Source organism: Myotis yumanensis, unplaced genomic scaffold (assembly GCF_028538775.1).
Source record: "Myotis yumanensis isolate MYYU_CA2020_CCGP unplaced genomic scaffold, mMyoYum1.0.hap1 SCAF_11, whole genome shotgun sequence".
NCBI lineage: Eukaryota > Metazoa > Chordata > Mammalia > Chiroptera > Vespertilionidae > Myotis > Myotis yumanensis.
The window spans coordinates 14,927,045-14,943,697 of NW_027223762.1; the positions used below are offsets into that span (position 1 = coordinate 14,927,045).

Consider the following 16,653-nt stretch of genomic DNA (forward strand, 5'->3'; position numbering starts at 1 on the left):
TCCACTGATTTCCATGGAGCTTCAGTGTTTGAGTCAAATTGGACAACTTTAGTAAGCTAGAAATGTAGTATATTGTTAAGGTGAATATGACCTTTACCATCTAGGAAAGCATTTTGTTAAACCCAAATGTGGCACTTAGCAATAAAATTATGTATGACAATTGAAAATTATGAAAGATTTTTTTTCCCCTAGAGACAATTGCTTTTGATTTTTTTCCCCACAGTTTATCTTTCCAGGATTTTTGTTTGTATTTAGGGTATTGTTTTCCAATGTGAAAGTTATAGTAAAACTGATCGATTTTTTCCTTCCTAGCTTCTTGGTTTTATGTCCTATTAAGAAAAGTCTTCAGCTGGTTTGGCTCAGTGGACAGAGCGTCGGCCTGTGGACTGAAGGGTCCCAGGTTCAATTCCACTCGGGGTTCGATGCCCAGGTTGCAGGATCGATCCCCAGTAGGGGGTGTGCAGGAGGCAGCCGATCGATGATTTTCTCTCATCATTAATTTCTCTCCCTCCCTTCCTCTCTGAAATAAATAAATAAATAAAAAGAAAAGTCTTCTCCAAGATTGTAAAATTATACATTAGTAGTTTCTTCAAATACTCTATAGTTTTGTATTTTAATTTTAAAACAATAAAAAAATTTAAATCTAAATAAAATTTTAAAAAGCAAAAAAATAAAAATAAATTAGAGTAAGGGGTATAATAGGGATCCAGATTTACCTTTTTCTAAACACCATTTATTGATTAACTCATATTTTCTCCCATGATGTTGGGATGCCATAATCATAAGCTAATTTTCCATGTGTGCTTGAACTCTCCTTTATGCTAAGGCTTTCCCACATGGTTTCCTGATCTTCAATAGTTAACCCCACTCTAGTCACCACTCAGTCTCTTCTCTGATTGATAACCCTACTGCCAGGCCCTTTCTCTGCTAGCCCCAAACCATGTGCTAGCAGGAGCCACAGACGTCAGGTACTTTGAATGCCTAAGAAAGAGCCTCAGAGGCTTCACTATAGTAAGTTTTACCAACCCTTTCATATATAAAGTTTTGATTAGGTAAATTGAAATATTTTCTTTCCAGTCGAGCCATTTAACAATCTTTTTGCTTTTCTGGTTCAAAATTGCCTTATCCAATGAAGTATGGTCTGGAGCTAGAAGGTCTGGCTTTGAATTTCTCATCAGCCATTTACTATCATTGTGCCCTTGGAAAACTTACTAAAATTTTTTTCCACCTCCCGGAATTATTGTGGGAGTTAAATAGATAAATATATGTGAGGTGTCTAGAATAAGTGGCACGTATTGAGCATTCAATAAATGTTAGTTGTTATTACTATATTACATCACAGAACTATGAAGAATAGGTACTTAAATACTGATTTGCGTATTTTTGTTTGTTTTAAAGGGGACAATTCATCTCTTTCGAAAACCACAAAGATCTTTTTTTGGAAAGTTATTACAGGAATTTGGACTTGTAGCAGCTGACAGAAGGGTAAGTTATTTTTATTCCTTAACCTAATTTTAATATTTGCACAAACATGACATTGAAAGAAAAGGTGATTTTTAAGGCAAATAGAAATCTCTTAATCCCACCACAACCCGGGCATATGCCCTGACTGGGAATCGAACCATGATCTCCTGTTTCATAGGTCAACATTCAACCACTGAGCCCGCCAGCTGGGCATATCTGCTTAATTTTAATATCTCCAAATAACTGCCTTCTCACTAATTTCTTACAACTCTACTTTCAAATAATCATACGTCTCCTTTCCTTGTAGGGAGTGGAGTAGGACAAAAATGGAAAACACTTCACTTGATCTCTTCTTTTTTTATTTTTAGAATGCCCTTCCTTCTTACTCTAATTAATTCATAGCTATTTTCAAGGTGTATATCAGGTCCTCTCTCTTCTATGAACTTCCAAACTGTGATAATCTTTCCCCCTTATGTGGTCCTACTGCATATAACTTATTGGGAAATAACTAAGTACTGCCCTTTGGGGAGGGGTGGGTAACTTTATTTTGATATAATTTCAAAGTTACAAAATTAGTATAAGAAATTCCCTTATGCCCTGTACTCAGATTCACAATTGCTTACATTTTTGCATTTTCTTTATCACTGTCTTTATGTACATTTTTTATGGAAACAAAATGATACTTGAGTTTATGTGTCAGAATTTATGTATGTATGTATGTTTGTATTTATGAATTTACTAGAGGCCCAGTGCACAAAATTCGTGCACAGGTAGGGTCCCTAGGTCTGGCCAGTGATCAGGGCTGTTGGGGAACTTCCGGCTGCCAGCCAGAGCCTTCCTTCATTCCACGCTGCCTCCTGGTGGTCAGTGCATATCATAGCGAGCTGTCAAACTCCCTGTGGGTCAAACTCCTGAGGGGACAATTTGCACATTAGCCTTTTATTATATAGGATTTTATTTTTGTTAATTTTCACTCGAAGATATTTTTTCCATTGGTTCTTATAGAGAGTGGGGAGAGACAGAGAGAGAGAAACATCGATATGAGAGAGACACATGGATTGGCTATCTCCTGCACTCACCCCGACTGGTGTCAGGGATCGAGCCTGCAACCGAGGTACATGCCCTTGACCGAAATCGAACCTGGGACCCTTTAGTCCACAGTCCTACGTTCTATCCACTGAGTCAAACTGGCTAGGGTTCAGAATTTATTTTTTTCATGAGTAATTCCTTTTGGAATTATTTTTTTACATGTTATAATATATACAACTTGGATAATGATAATTTTGATAAATTTAGAAAATGTGACACTCTGACATTTAAAGTAAGTTGCACTTATTCCTTTGAATATTAAAAGTATGAACTATAGCAACTTGAACAGATTTGGTGAAATTTATCAGCAGTATGCAAATAAGAATGATTTTCTTTTTCACAGTCCTGGAAGATATTGCTGTTTGGTGCAATAAACTTAACATGTACTGGCTTCCTGCTTATGTGGTGCAGTTCCACTAATAGTATAGGTATGTCACCAATCTTACTTTTATTGTGTTAATCATTAGTTTTCACTTTTGTTCTTTTATTTATTTATTTATTTTTATTGATTTCAGAGAGGAAGAGGGAGAGAGAGAGATAGAAATGTCAACCATGAGAGAGAATCATTGATCAGCTGCCTCCTACACACATACCTGCCCTCCCTCAGTGGGGATCAAGCCTGCAACCCAGGCCCTAACCAGGAATCGAATCATGACCTGATTCATAGATTGATGCTCAACCACTGAGCAACACTGACCGGGCCACTTTTATTATTCTGATTTTTAAAATTGATTTGTGAGAGAGAGGAAGGGAAATAGATAGCTTGGCGTGTCAGGATGATGCTGTAACTAATTGAGCTACCCAGCCAGGACTTACGATTCTGATTTTTAGTAAAGGTACAGCTTCCTTTACCTAGAATATATTATTCTGAAATATAACTAAAAAAATTTAAATGGGAAAAATCTATATGAAAATTGCCTTGAAAACTGTTGTTTTGCTCCATTGTTAGGCATTATCTTTTGGAATGAGCTATATTTTTTTAAATACTTTAAATCTATTTGAAAAATTAAGATTCTTTCTTATTGTGATATATTAGTACTTTGGTCTATGCAGTTTGTAAGTAGAATTTTGAGACTTATTGGATTTTTTTTTGAAAGAAGAAACATGTAATTTGTTTATTGTGTCTTGACCTCTTATATTTTTATGTACCATGCTTTTTCATCCTGCTACTCAAAGAATATATTTTAATATATTAGATCAAGTGCTTCAGATGACAGAAGAAGGCAAAAAAATGTGCTCACAGGTCTTTTGAGCATATACTGCTTTATTTAGAATTTAACTTCTAAAGGAGCTTTTGTACTAACTTTGACTACATATATTAATCAAATTTACTAAATAAATGGCAAATTATTCAGTTAATGAATGACTCAAATTTTTATGGTGCAGGGAGGTAATGAACAATTTCTGTGATTTGCCATATTTCTTAACCATGAATTCAGTAACGTTTTAATTGTTTTGCAGCTTTAACTGCCTATACTTACCTGACCATTTTTGATCTATTTAGGTAAGTTTTTAAAAATCTACTAATAGTTTGAAGCTAATAAATAATTTGTCACACTGTTTTCTTTGTTTAAAGAAAAGTAATCTGTGAAATAAGTAAAATTATCAATATAGAACATATATACAAAAATAAATTAGCATAAATACTGGAAGAAAATATCCCATTTACATAGCAACAGAAAAGATAATATCCTGGCATTAGATCAGGTGCTTCAGTGCCTACCTGTGGGTGAGTCAACTGTGGCTAGGGAGCAGGGTCACATAAGAACATATTAGGTCCCACTGTAACTGTATATGGAGAAACAAATGAGGGGCATTAGTAGCTAAGAAGTGAGTAATTATGAGCTAGAGAGACAATCTATTGGCTCCCTGCTCCATGGGGCTGTTCATATTTCCATATAAGTGTTGCAAAATACTTTTATATCTTCAAGATCCATGCCATACAACTATGTCATAAGGGTGTCTTTACATTAATCACATAATTAAGTCCACTTGATTGGTCTAAAACCATCTGAATTGAATTACCTGAAATTTACATGTAGTAAGTTGTTTTAGAGTGAATCTCCACTACACTTAGAAAATGATCATTTTGTCCCATACAGAATGTTGTCAAGGTGTTGTTAATATTTAGCTTACATTTTATCAAAGATTAAATAAAGTTTATGAAAGTTAAGATTTATTGTATATGCCTAGAATGAAAATTACTGTGTCGTTTTTTGCATGCTCAGTTATGGAAACTATTTAGGGTGGATAAGTTAATGAGCAGAGAAGGTATGGATTTAGGTTCTGTTTAACCAACTTGATGATGTATCATCCTCTTTCAGTTTCTCCACATGTTAAAACTGCCATGTATTAGGATGCTCATTGTGAATAGATTATAACTTATTAAATAAGTTAATTTAGTCTGTATAAATAGTGATAACTTTCAGTAATTTAGTAATTCTGAAAACTTCATTTCTTCCTGCATATTCTCTTCTAGTTGTAGATCTAACACTAAATTTATTTTTCTTTTTACTTAGTTTAATGACATGTTTAATAAGTTACTGGGTAATGATGAGGAAACCCAGCCCTGTCTATTCATTTGGGTAAGTTCAAATTATTTTATTTTCTGCTAACTTATTGCTATTAAAATAATAGTTATATCTATAATAATAAAAGCTCTATAATAATAAAAGTGTAATATGCTAATTAGACCCGACAGCCGAACCGTGACGAAGCCGGGGCTGCGGTGGCTGTGAGGGCAGAGGCAGCCGGGGCTGGGAGAGCTGAGCCCCTTGCACGAATTTTGTGCATCTGGCCTCTAGTTAGCCAATAAAAAGCTAGCTACACTAGTTCTAGAAAACAAATGCTGCCTGCATAGTGGAATAATCAAATAGTGAAAGTAGATAGAAAAAGGTCTTGCAAGTGGATTCTAGATAAGAAACATGAATATTTAAATTTGTCATATTAAAATGTTCACATTACGTTATTTTCTATTTTATAAAACAAATATAGAATTTTCAAATAAAGTTCTTTAGTTTGGGGGAATCTCATTTTATTTTATTTATTAATATATTTTTATTGATTTCAGAGAGGAAGGGAGAGAGGGATAGAAACATCAATGATGAGAGAGAATCATTGATTGGCTGCCTCCTGCATGCCCCCCACTGGGAATTGAGCCTGCACCCTGGGCATGTGCCCTGACCAGGAATAGAACCATGACCTCCTGGTTCATAGGTTGACGCTCAACCACTGAGCCACGCAGGCCGGGCTGGGGAATCTCATTTTAGTTATAGAAAGTACAGAGGAGCCCTAGCTGGTTTTGGCTCAGTGGATAGAGTGTTGGCCTGTGGACTGAAGGGTCCTAGGTTGCAGTCAAGAGCACATGCCTGGACTCAATCCTCAGGAGGGGACGTGTAGAAGCAGCCAGTCAATGATTGTCTCTCATCATTGATGTTTCTCTCTCTCTCTCTCTCTCCCTCTCCCTTTCTTTCTGAAATCAATAAAAATTAAAAATTAAAAAATTAAAAAAAATTTAAATAGGAGCGTACAGAGGATTTTCATGTAAGTGTGTCTTCTAGATGTTAAAGTAAATGTGATATATTTTAACATAAATGCAGTGGTAAAGATGGATTTTTTTTTTTTTTTTTTTTTTTTTAGAGAAATCCTAATTTTTTTTTAATATATTTTATTGATTTTTTACAGAGAGGAAGGGAGAGAGAGATAGAGAGTTAGAAACATCGATGAGAGAAACATCGACCAGCTGCCTCCTGCACATCTCCCACTGGGGATGTGCCCGCAACCCAGGCACATGCCCCTGACCGGAATCGAACCTGGGACCCCTCAGTCCGCAAGCCGACACTCTATCCACTGAGCCAAACCGGTTTCGGCAAGATGGATTTTTTAAAAAAAATTTTATTGATTTTTTTTTATAGAGAGGAAGGGAGAGGGATAGAGAGTTGGAAGCATTGATGAGAGAGAAACATTGATCAATTGCCTCCTGCACACCTCCTACTGGGGATGTGCCCGCAACCAAGGTACATGCCCTTGACCGGAATCAAACCTGTGACCCTTGAGTCCGCAGGCCGACACTCTATCCACTGAGCCAAACCGGTCAGAGCTAAAGATGGATTTTTATATTAAGACTGGATTTTTTTATACCAATGGACTAAAGAATTTGAGTTTTCTGTTTCTATAGTTTTAGTAAATACTGAAAGTTGAAAGATAGTCTTTTATATTAGAGTTTTTAAAAAATATCTTAGCCCTAACCGGTTTGGCTCAGTGGATAGAGCGTCTGCCTGCGGACTGAAGGGTCCCAGGTTCGATTCCGGTCAAGGGCGTGTGCCTTGGTTGGGGGCACATCCCCAGTGGGGGATGTGCAGGAGGCAGCTGATCGATGTTTCTCTCTCATCATCGATGTTTCTGGCTCTCTTTCTCTCTCCCTTCCTCTCTGTACAAAATCAATAAAATATATTAAAAATATATATATTTTTTAATATATATATATATATTAAAATATATATATATCTTATTGATTTTGTACAGAGAGGAAGGGAGAGGGATAGAGACCCAGAAACATCAATGAGAGAGAAACATCGATCAGCTGCCTCCTGCACACCTCCCACTGGGGATGTGCCCGCAACCCAGGCACACGCCCTTGACCGGAATTGAACCTGGGACCTTTCAGTCCCCAGGCCGACGCTCTATCCACTGAGCCAAACCGGTCTCGGCAATAAAATATATTTTTAAAAAAATAAAAAATACCTATTAGAGCCCAGCTGGTGTGGCTCAGTGGTTGAGCATAGACCTATGAACTAGGAGGTCACAGTTCAAGTCCCAGTTGGGGCACATGCCCGGGTTGTGGGCTCGGTCCCCAGTGGGAGGCATGTGAGAGACAACTGGTTGATGATTCTCTCTCATCACTGATGTTTCTATCTCTCTCCCTCTCACTTCCTCTCTGAAATATATATCCATATATATATATATATATATGAAAAATATGAGTTCCTTCAATTTAAGGAAACAACTTGAAAAAAGAATTTTACTTTGGTAAAGAAATTCTTGGACCAAACTTACTCTCTGTCTTCACCATATAATTCTTTGGGATTATGTTCTTTTGAACAATATTAGGATTGTTTCTGTTTTGTTTTGTTTCTACTTAAACAGTGGGACAAAGTAAACATAAGATGTTAATGCAAAATGAAGATATAAGTGTCACTGAAATTTGGTAGAGTTGGATTATTACTGTGATAATCAATTGTCAGGTATAAATATTTGTATTTGAAAATCTGTGACCCTGACCCAAGTCTTTTGGTTGTTAAGTGACAGAAATCCAAATCAAAACTAGTTTGAGGAGTAAAAGGGGACTTTGATAATTTAGTGATTATGTGTATAAGTATAATAAGTGGTTAAAATCATGAACTTTGGAGCCAGAGTGCCTGAGTTTGAAAACCTGACTCCTCCACTTGTTAGTTACCTGACTCTAAACAGTTACTTTTTCTCTTTGTGTTTCAAGTTTCTTATCTCTCTCTTTTTTTTTTTTAAGTGGATAAAGTAACCCTCATAAGGTGAGGTAAAATGAGGTAATATGTTAAGCACTTTGACCTTATCTAATACGAGATGAGTTAATTAAGTGTTAGCTGTTAATTAGAGAATAGTTATTTCCAGAAAAATAAGAGCCATAAGTGGGTGCTGGGAATGTGCGTTGTATAAATAGGCACTCTTTTAACCTGTATGTTTATTTTACAAACTCCACAGTCTGTTCTAACCATGGTTGGCTTATAGTGAGCACATATGTATATTGAATGAGTGAATACATGAATGTAAATGTATTCTAAAGGTACTGCTTTGTGAATTGAAAGAATTTTGCTGACCTAATGAACTTTCTGATTTCAGATTTGAAAGATTGGAAGTCCTGGCTGTGTTTGCCTCCACAGTCTTGGCACAGTTGGGAGCTCTCTTTATATTAAAGGAAAGGTACATTTGTGTATGATGTTACTGTCATTCTAAATTCCATCTGTGTTATCTTTGGGAACATAAAGAATCCAGTGAGAGACAGTCTGGTTTATAGGGTATACAAATTAAGATGAATAGTGCTGGAGTTTTTTTGTTTGTTTGTTTGTTTTAATATTTTATTGATTTTTTACAGAGAGGAAGGGAGAGGGATAGAGAGTTAGAAACATTGATGAGAGAGAAACATCTATCAGCTGCCTCCTGCCCACCTACTGGGGGTGTGCCCACAACCAAGGTACATGCCCTTGACCAGAATCGAACCCAGGACCCTTCAGTCCACAGGCCAATGCTCTATCCACTGAGCCAAACTGGTTAGGGCATTGTGCTGGAGTTCTGATAGTACAGTTTATTCATATTTTAGACTATTCTCCCTCCTTTTCGTCCTCTTTTATGACCTTTGAGGCTACTGAATCCAATTATAGGTAGGCTTGAATGAAAGAAAGGATTCAGTGAGATGTGCTGTAATGCTTAGTACTATAAACCCATTGAAACAGGTCTGATAGAGAAAGATTGACATTACATATTGTGGATAATGAGTCTCCTTTTCTTATTATTGCTAATAATCAACAGTTGGTTATCATATTAAAGACTTTGTGAATTTATTGGGTTAATAATTTGTTTAATAAAGCTTTTTAATTTTATCATTTATAGGACTTATTTAATACATTATTTCTTTCTTTTAGTGTAGAACGCTTTTTGGAGCAGCCCGAGATACACACGTAAGATTTTGCTTTTGACATAACATGTAATTTACTATTACTAACTTAATTGGCATATTATTAAATAGCTGTTACTTTGGTCAATATTAGAGTTCAGAGAATGGCAGAACTCATTTCATTGGTATTTCACAAACAAAATCTCCAAATCCCAAGATTCCTTCTTTTCACCCTTACTGTTCCCAAGCCGTTGTACTGCAGAGGAAGGCCTCTCTACCATGGCTTCAGGTCCCTCATTATTTCCAGGCCCAGAGCAACACACTAAGCCAGTCCTGTCTCGTCTTCTATAATTTGATTCTCAAAATCTTTTAGTGGCACCTATAGAAATTGTTATTATTTTCCATATAGTTGCCAACTATATGGACTTCACCTATTTTTGGTCAGTTTAATTCAGGACAGTCTGACCTGTCCAGTGTACTATAAACCAAATACCATTTGCATTTGTACAGATTTATAACAGCAGTTACCAGTAAGAAGAGAGTGTTAATGCTAAGAGTCTTTTTTTGTCCTGTGTAGGGTGGAGCAACAGTATATAGCACATGGGTTATAGGGCTAGAAACCAAGTTCAGATTGTGGCTCTGCTAATATCAAACCATAGAAGCAGGCCACTCTGCCTTCCCATTTCTTTCTTAGTCTCTCTACATGCTGAAATTACATATTGATATTACCAAGAAAAAAATAATGATGAATGTTATTATTCTTTTTTAGGGGAAGATTATTAGTTGGTACTTTTGTGGCGCTTTCATTCAACCTATTCACGATGCTTTCTATTCGGAATAAACCTTTTGCTTATGTCTCTGAAGGTACGATTTTTGCCATTAATAAAAAAATGTAATTAATCTCATAAAAACAAGTCTTGTTTGTTTTATTAACTTACAAGTCAATGAGAAAATACATTCTGAAGAGAAGAGAGAATTACCGCAAATGCTTTCAAGTTTTCTTTAAGCAGAGAATTATAAAACAAAATCTAATTAGTTCAAGCTTTATTACTTAAAAACAGGTAAGACTGACATATATTAAATTAAATGTGCCCAACTGGTATGGCTCATTGGTTGAGTGTGGACCCATGAACTAAGAGGTCACTGGTTTGATTCCCGGTCAGGCACATGTCCAGGTTGCGGGCTCCATCCCCAGTAGGGGACAACCAATCAATGTTTCTATCTCTCTATCCTCTCCCTTCCTCTCTCTCTAAAAAAGATCAATAAAAGCATATTTTAATTAATTAAATGTGATGAAAAATTACATTTATCAAATAACATGAATGAGATTTTATATGTATAACCTACCTACAAAAAAAAGTGTATTTCAAGCATTCTAGGAGCTTCAGGATATTTAAAATAGTTGATGTGCTCGTTAAAAATAATTTAATCCCGATAATTAAATAAGTTCTCAGGTACTTCTCTTTGGCAGTGGTAGGTGGGCTGGCATATTTTCATGTAACTAAAGTTTTTTCTCTTGAAATATTCTTTTATTTTTAAGTCTTTACAAATTCAGACTGGTTATTTTACTTCAGCGGTGTAAAGGGTTAACCAGTGATTGATGAAGAGATGAGGTATAAACAAAAGTGGGCCATGGGCACAGACCTACATTTTGAAGCAGAGATAGTCGCGTCTTTTTAGGTCTCACTGCCTTGAACACCAGGATAATCAAGAAGAAAACTTTCTGAAATGCCCATTCAAATTTAAACGACTTCGTGAATGTCATAAAGTATGAGGTTATTTGTATGAGTGACAGTTTAAGAGTTTACTGCATGAACTTGAAAATTAAATAATAATATTTGTGATGACCAGCATTATTTATTTATTTATTTTTGGTTAATCCTCACCTGAGAATTTTTTTCCCATTGCTTTTCAGAGAGTGGATGGGAGGGAGGGAGGGAGAGAGAGAGAGAGAGAGAGAGAGAGAGAGGGAGAGGGAGAGAGAGAGAGATAGAGAGAGAGAGAGAGAGAGAGAGAGAAACACATTGATTGGTTGCCTCCTTCACAAGCCCAGACTGGGGATGGGAGCTAACCCGAAACTCAGGTAGGTGCCCTTGACCAGGAATTGAACCTGAGACCCTTTGGTGCGTGGATCAATGCTCTAACCTCTGAGCATACTGACCAGGGCCAAAATTATTTAGAATTTACAAATTGTTGAGATAGTATCATGCTCACTTCGGAAATTTTAAAAAGATTCTGAGATTTACAAGCACTCTGATCTCTTTGTACAGATCAGAAAGAATCAAGAAGAGAAAGAATACTGATAATATCATGACCCTGAAATAACAACTGTTAACCTTTGTATTTTACCCTTTCATTTTGTATGCACTTAGACATATTTTTGCATACCTATAATTGTATGGATTTAAAATTTTATGCCTTGTTTTTTTTCCAATTAACAGTGTCTAGAGAAAAAAATGCTTCCCTGATTTTGGGGATATTGATTTAAGCTGCTTATTAAGAAACAAAAGACTCAGAAAGAACCTTTGGCCTTTCCTGCCCTAAAGATTCAGACTGAGAAAAGTGCTCAGGAAGGAGAATTTAGGATGGCACCTTAGCCTGATTTGAATTAAGTCCAGTAAATAGGAGGGTTTCAGGCATGGCTTTGTTAACTAGAGACCCACTGTGTCCCATTGTTTCTGAGTCACCTCCCCAGGTTTTGCATGCCACCCGTGTTCCCCTCTTCAAATACCTGTAAATTGCCCATTCTCACTTCTGAAATGTAATATTCCACTTCCCTCCTTTCCCCTTTGTCTAAAAATGCCTTATATATCCAGTGTTGCCTCACTGTGTTTAGAATTTTTATAGATTTATCATGTCTGTGAATTCTCCATGCACATGTATTAAACTTTTATTTTCTTCTGTTAAAAGGAAAGAAAAATAATGCTTTCATAATATTTTGTCATATGAATATTTTTACACATTAGTCTATTCCTATACATTCCCAGCTTTACTTTTTACAAATAATGCTCTAATCAGCTTTTTTGTATTAAATTTCTTGTATGCATGTAGGATAAATTCCTGGAGAAGAAATTATAAATGGATTAAAAATACAGTATTTTTAAAGGCTTTGATATATATTACCAAACTCATTTCCAAAAAGGTTATCTAGTTTGTATTTTCATTAGTTGGAAATGAATGTTCCCAGAAACATCATGATTTGTGACGTTAGCTAAAATTTGAGTGGAAAATAGTATCTACTAGGCATTGTGCTAAATGCTTTACATAGAATAACCCATTTCTCCCTATAACATATAAGGTAAATTATTTTAATATTCCTATTTTACACTGAAGCCTGAGACATAAAGTCACTTACCCCAGGCCATACATCTAGGGAAGGGCGAGATGGAATTTGAAGTCAGGTATTCTGGCATCTGGGGCTGCTCCTAACTGTTCTACTACTAGAATAGTGGCTTTTGTGTAAGGTTTGGCAATCTTTTTTCTTTTTTATCAGTGTATACATTAAAAATGAATATTCTTAGCGCCTGGGGTAACTGTAAGAGGACACTTGAGCCTGGAGGCTGCTTGTCCAGTTACACTACCCAATAGGTGTCTTCAGATGTAGCCAGGCCCCCACCTGGCCTTTCTGAGAGCTGAGGGAATTAATAATTGGTGTACTTATGCCCTATTCTCAGCACACTGCTTAGAAAACTTTATGCTTTACAGTATAAAGAGCCTTTAAAACTTCAAATTAATAGTAATAATGATATGTGTAACTTCACTAATTCCTTCAGGTCAACTATGAATTGTAGTCAAAGCTGCTTTTGGTTTAGTATCTTAAAGGCGTAAAAGAGGGAAAAGTTCTATAGTTGAGGAGTAACATGTCCTTTTGTAATGTTAGGTGGATTTTTGCCAAACTTATTTTGAACATTAAAGAAATCAAGTATTTTTGGTAGTGATTTCTTCTATATAGATAATTTGGTATTTTCTTCTTAAAGCTGCCAGTACAAGTTGGCTTCAAGAGCATGTTGCAGATCTTAGTCGAAGGTAAGATGTTATGGGGTTTCATGATATACATGATTTTAAAGGAATGCACAAGAATTGCCTATGTCATGGAAACTTACACGATTCATTGCTGAGGTCGATATATGAATCTCACAGATCAGATTCTTATTCTTCCTTTTTCTTTTTAATATAAGAGAGACCTTTATGAGTGAGCTTTGTTGCCAAATCCTCTGCTTTCTTTAAAAGATATATGATATTAAAAGACAAGTCATCTTTTATAAGATTTTCATCAGTATCACATGAGTTCTGCCAGCTAATGAATACTCTGTTTGTTTTACTCACAGCGTGTGTGGAATTATTCCAGGACTTAGCAGTGTCTTCCTTCCCCGAATGAATCCATTTGTTTTGATTGATCTTGCAGGAGCATTTGCTCTTTGTATTACGTATATGCTAATTGAAATTAAGTAAGTATTTTTTATTTCTGTAAAGTGTGTTTCCATTCCTGGGGCCTGACTATTAAGTTCATCGATGGGATGGATGGGGGTTAAGCTTATAGCACATTTGCTTATGACCTATGTATCTTTGGTCATGTCTTGTCCTCCAGTGGCTTTATCTGAAAAAGTAAGGGAGTTGTATTCAGTATTTTTTTATTACAATCTGTAATGCCAAATTAATTCCCTACTGCTAATTGATGAGTGGAACACAAGAGGAGGATAGAATAAGAGAAATAAGCTACAGCTTGCTATTTCTGAGAGAGGGAAGAGAAGAAGTAGATATGAAGCAATTTTTTTTTTTAATCCTCATTTGTTCTACTTATTGGTTGAATTGGTTGATTCTTGTATGTGCCCTGACTGGAGATAGAACCTGCAACTTTGGCTTATCGGGACTACGCTCGAACCAACTGAGCTACCCTGCCAGAGCCTTGCACATGCTGCTTTCAATGTCTACAATCTCTTCCTTCCATCATCTCACTCCTCTTTGCAGGCTCAGCTCAAATGTCACCTCTTTTTATATTTAGCCTTTTTGGATTATCTCTCCCCCAGTAGCCTCGACACTCACTCCTATGTGCATCCATGATTCTCTATAGGGACTTCTCCTTTGCATGCATAGGGCTTTATATGTTTTCCACATGTGTTTCTCCTGCTATTCCAAAGGCAGGAACTAGGTCTGAACTCACGTCTCTATTCCAGCATGTGGGGGAAAGTTAAAAAGCGTGCTTGTAACCATGGGGATTTGGGTTTATCTTAGTAGAACAGCCTGAACTATTGAGATGTTGTACCTCAGAAGAATCTCACTTTGTGAAACTCCTGGCAAATTTTGAAAAATCTTAATAGTAATTATTGGAAAGTTATTATTTACAGGAAAACTAATAGAATCACTGATGAAATCCATTAGTGTCTCTGTATCAGAAATTATTTGAAGGGTTTATTTGTTGCAGTAAGTGAACATATATGAAATCTTCCTTGTTGACAAGTAGATTGACTGAAAATGCTCACATTTCCTTCTTCATCATCAACTCTTCACACTAATTCACATAATTATTAGTTGTTTTCCCCACTAAACTTTGGCAAGAAATAATTCAGAAAACTTTCTGTTTTCCTTTGAGATGTTTCAGTTGCCAGTAGTGACCACTTGTGATAAAATGGTCCTTTAGATAATTAATGTTCAGTAGACTGAACGGTAAGAAGTTGAGTGAGGTATACATTTACAATTTAGAATTATTTTTTCCTTTTAGTAATTATTTTGCTGTAGACACTGCCTCTGCCATAGCAATTGCTCTGATGACGTTTGGCACTATGTATCCCATGAGCGTGTACAGTGGGAAGGTATTACTCCAGGTAAGGTCTTCTTTCAGTGTGCATGCTTAATGTTAGCACGTTCTTCTCCTAGATTGTGAAATTTCTAGCTTTTAGAAATGAAGCCAAACAATAATCTCTGAAATTGGTACACTACAAATTAGATGAAATTACATGGGCCCATAAAATAGGCACAAATATTCCTATATTTGTAATATAAAACAAAATTATAAATTAAATTTTTTTTACCTCTGATAATGTTTCCATTGAAAACAATGCTACTTCTTAAAAGTTTTTAGATATTTATTTTCCTCTAATTTGTATAAATTTATTGTATAATCTGGTTATGATTTTCTTTTTCCTCTGTGATTGAATCAGTGAGAATTTTAAATTTCAAACTTAAAATTTAAGGGACAAATTATTAGTTATTAAAACAATGGGACAAGTCCAGGTACCTATAGACAAGTACCTGAATGGAGAGGTAGTTTCCCAGGATTGGATGTGTATGGAAGCCTTGCTTTTCCTTCTGTCTTTACCTCATGTCTTTTCTTAATCTTACAGTATCTCCATCTGCAGGACCAGTAAATAACAATAAGATAGTAGTTGTTTAGTGCCATGCCCTATATAAAATGTCACTTCCTTAAACGTTTTTTGTTGAGTGCCTGGTTCTTTAAAGTTTATTTGTTCTAGAGATAGCAGCTTCTTTGTTAAGATAAGAAGTGAGCATGCGCTGGTTTTTTATGTTGTCCCACTACTGGGCCAGTTGTAACTTCTCCTTCCTAAATCATGATAGGGTGCATATCAAACAAAGCAGAGGTTAGTATAAGACCCAATATTCGTTTATGGACCATTGTTGCAAAAAATTTTTTACCTCCTTTGATGTATGTTTTATATTTCTCCCAGACAACACCACCCCATGTTATTGGTCAGTTGGACAAACTTCTCAGAGAGGTAAGATGGAATAATAAAATCATTTAAATTTATAATTAGAGAATGCAGAGTGGGTACAAATAATACTTTATTTAACCCAACCCTATCTAGAATTTTAGAGGCGTTTGCATTCTTAACTCATTAGGAAACATAACATAGTGACAAAAGTAGAAAGATTGAGGATTGCTCAGTCTGGAAGCCAAATTCACTTGAAATAAATGTGGAAGGTAATGATTTATAGACCACTCTCCTACCTATATTAATGCTGTAACTTTTATGACTCTATAATAAAACTTAACGATTTGATTAAATCAACGCTCTTTTTTAAAAAATATATATTTTTATTGATTTTTCACAGAGAGGAAGGGAGAGGGACAGAGAGTTAGAAACATCGATCAGCTGCCTCCTGCACACCTCCCACTGGAGATGTGTCCGCAACCAAGGTACATGCCCTTGGCCAGAATCGAACCTGGGGCCCTTCAGTCCGCAGGCCGACGCTCTATGCCAGTGATGGCGAACCTATGACACGTGTGTCAGAGGTGACACGCGAACTTATTTTTTTTGGTTGATTTTTCTTTGTTAAATGGCATTTAAATATATAAAATAAATATCAAAAATATAAGTCTTTGTTTTACTATGGTTGCAAATATCAAAAAATTTCTATATGTGATACAGCACCAGAGTTAAGTTAGGGTTTTCCAAAATGCTGACACGCCGAGCTCAAAAGGTTCGCCATCACTGTTC

General features: G+C 35.9%; 1 protein-coding gene across 2 annotated transcripts in view; it reads left to right on the top strand.

Moving 5' to 3' along the window:
- The window catches only part of SLC30A6 (solute carrier family 30 member 6), a 30,350-nt gene that overhangs the window by 3,087 nt on the left and 10,610 nt on the right, over positions 1-16,653 (top strand). Inside the window, exons 2-12 of one of the 2 annotated variants that reach the window (XM_070428958.1) lie at positions 1,399-1,485; positions 2,897-2,981; positions 4,015-4,057; positions 5,073-5,138; positions 8,428-8,508; positions 9,228-9,263; positions 9,969-10,063; positions 13,177-13,225; positions 13,528-13,647; positions 14,919-15,021; positions 15,883-15,930. In XM_070428958.1, the coding sequence (XP_070285059.1) occupies positions 1,399-1,485; positions 2,897-2,981; positions 4,015-4,057; positions 5,073-5,138; positions 8,428-8,508; positions 9,228-9,263; positions 9,969-10,063; positions 13,177-13,225; positions 13,528-13,647; positions 14,919-15,021; positions 15,883-15,930 (813 nt within the window). Of the gene's footprint in view, positions 1-1,398; positions 1,486-2,896; positions 2,982-4,014; positions 4,058-5,072; positions 5,139-8,082; positions 8,100-8,427; positions 8,509-9,227; positions 9,264-9,968; positions 10,064-13,176; positions 13,226-13,527; positions 13,648-14,918; positions 15,022-15,882; positions 15,931-16,653 lie in introns of those variants that run through there. The other variant, XM_070428959.1, reaches the window with a different exon arrangement.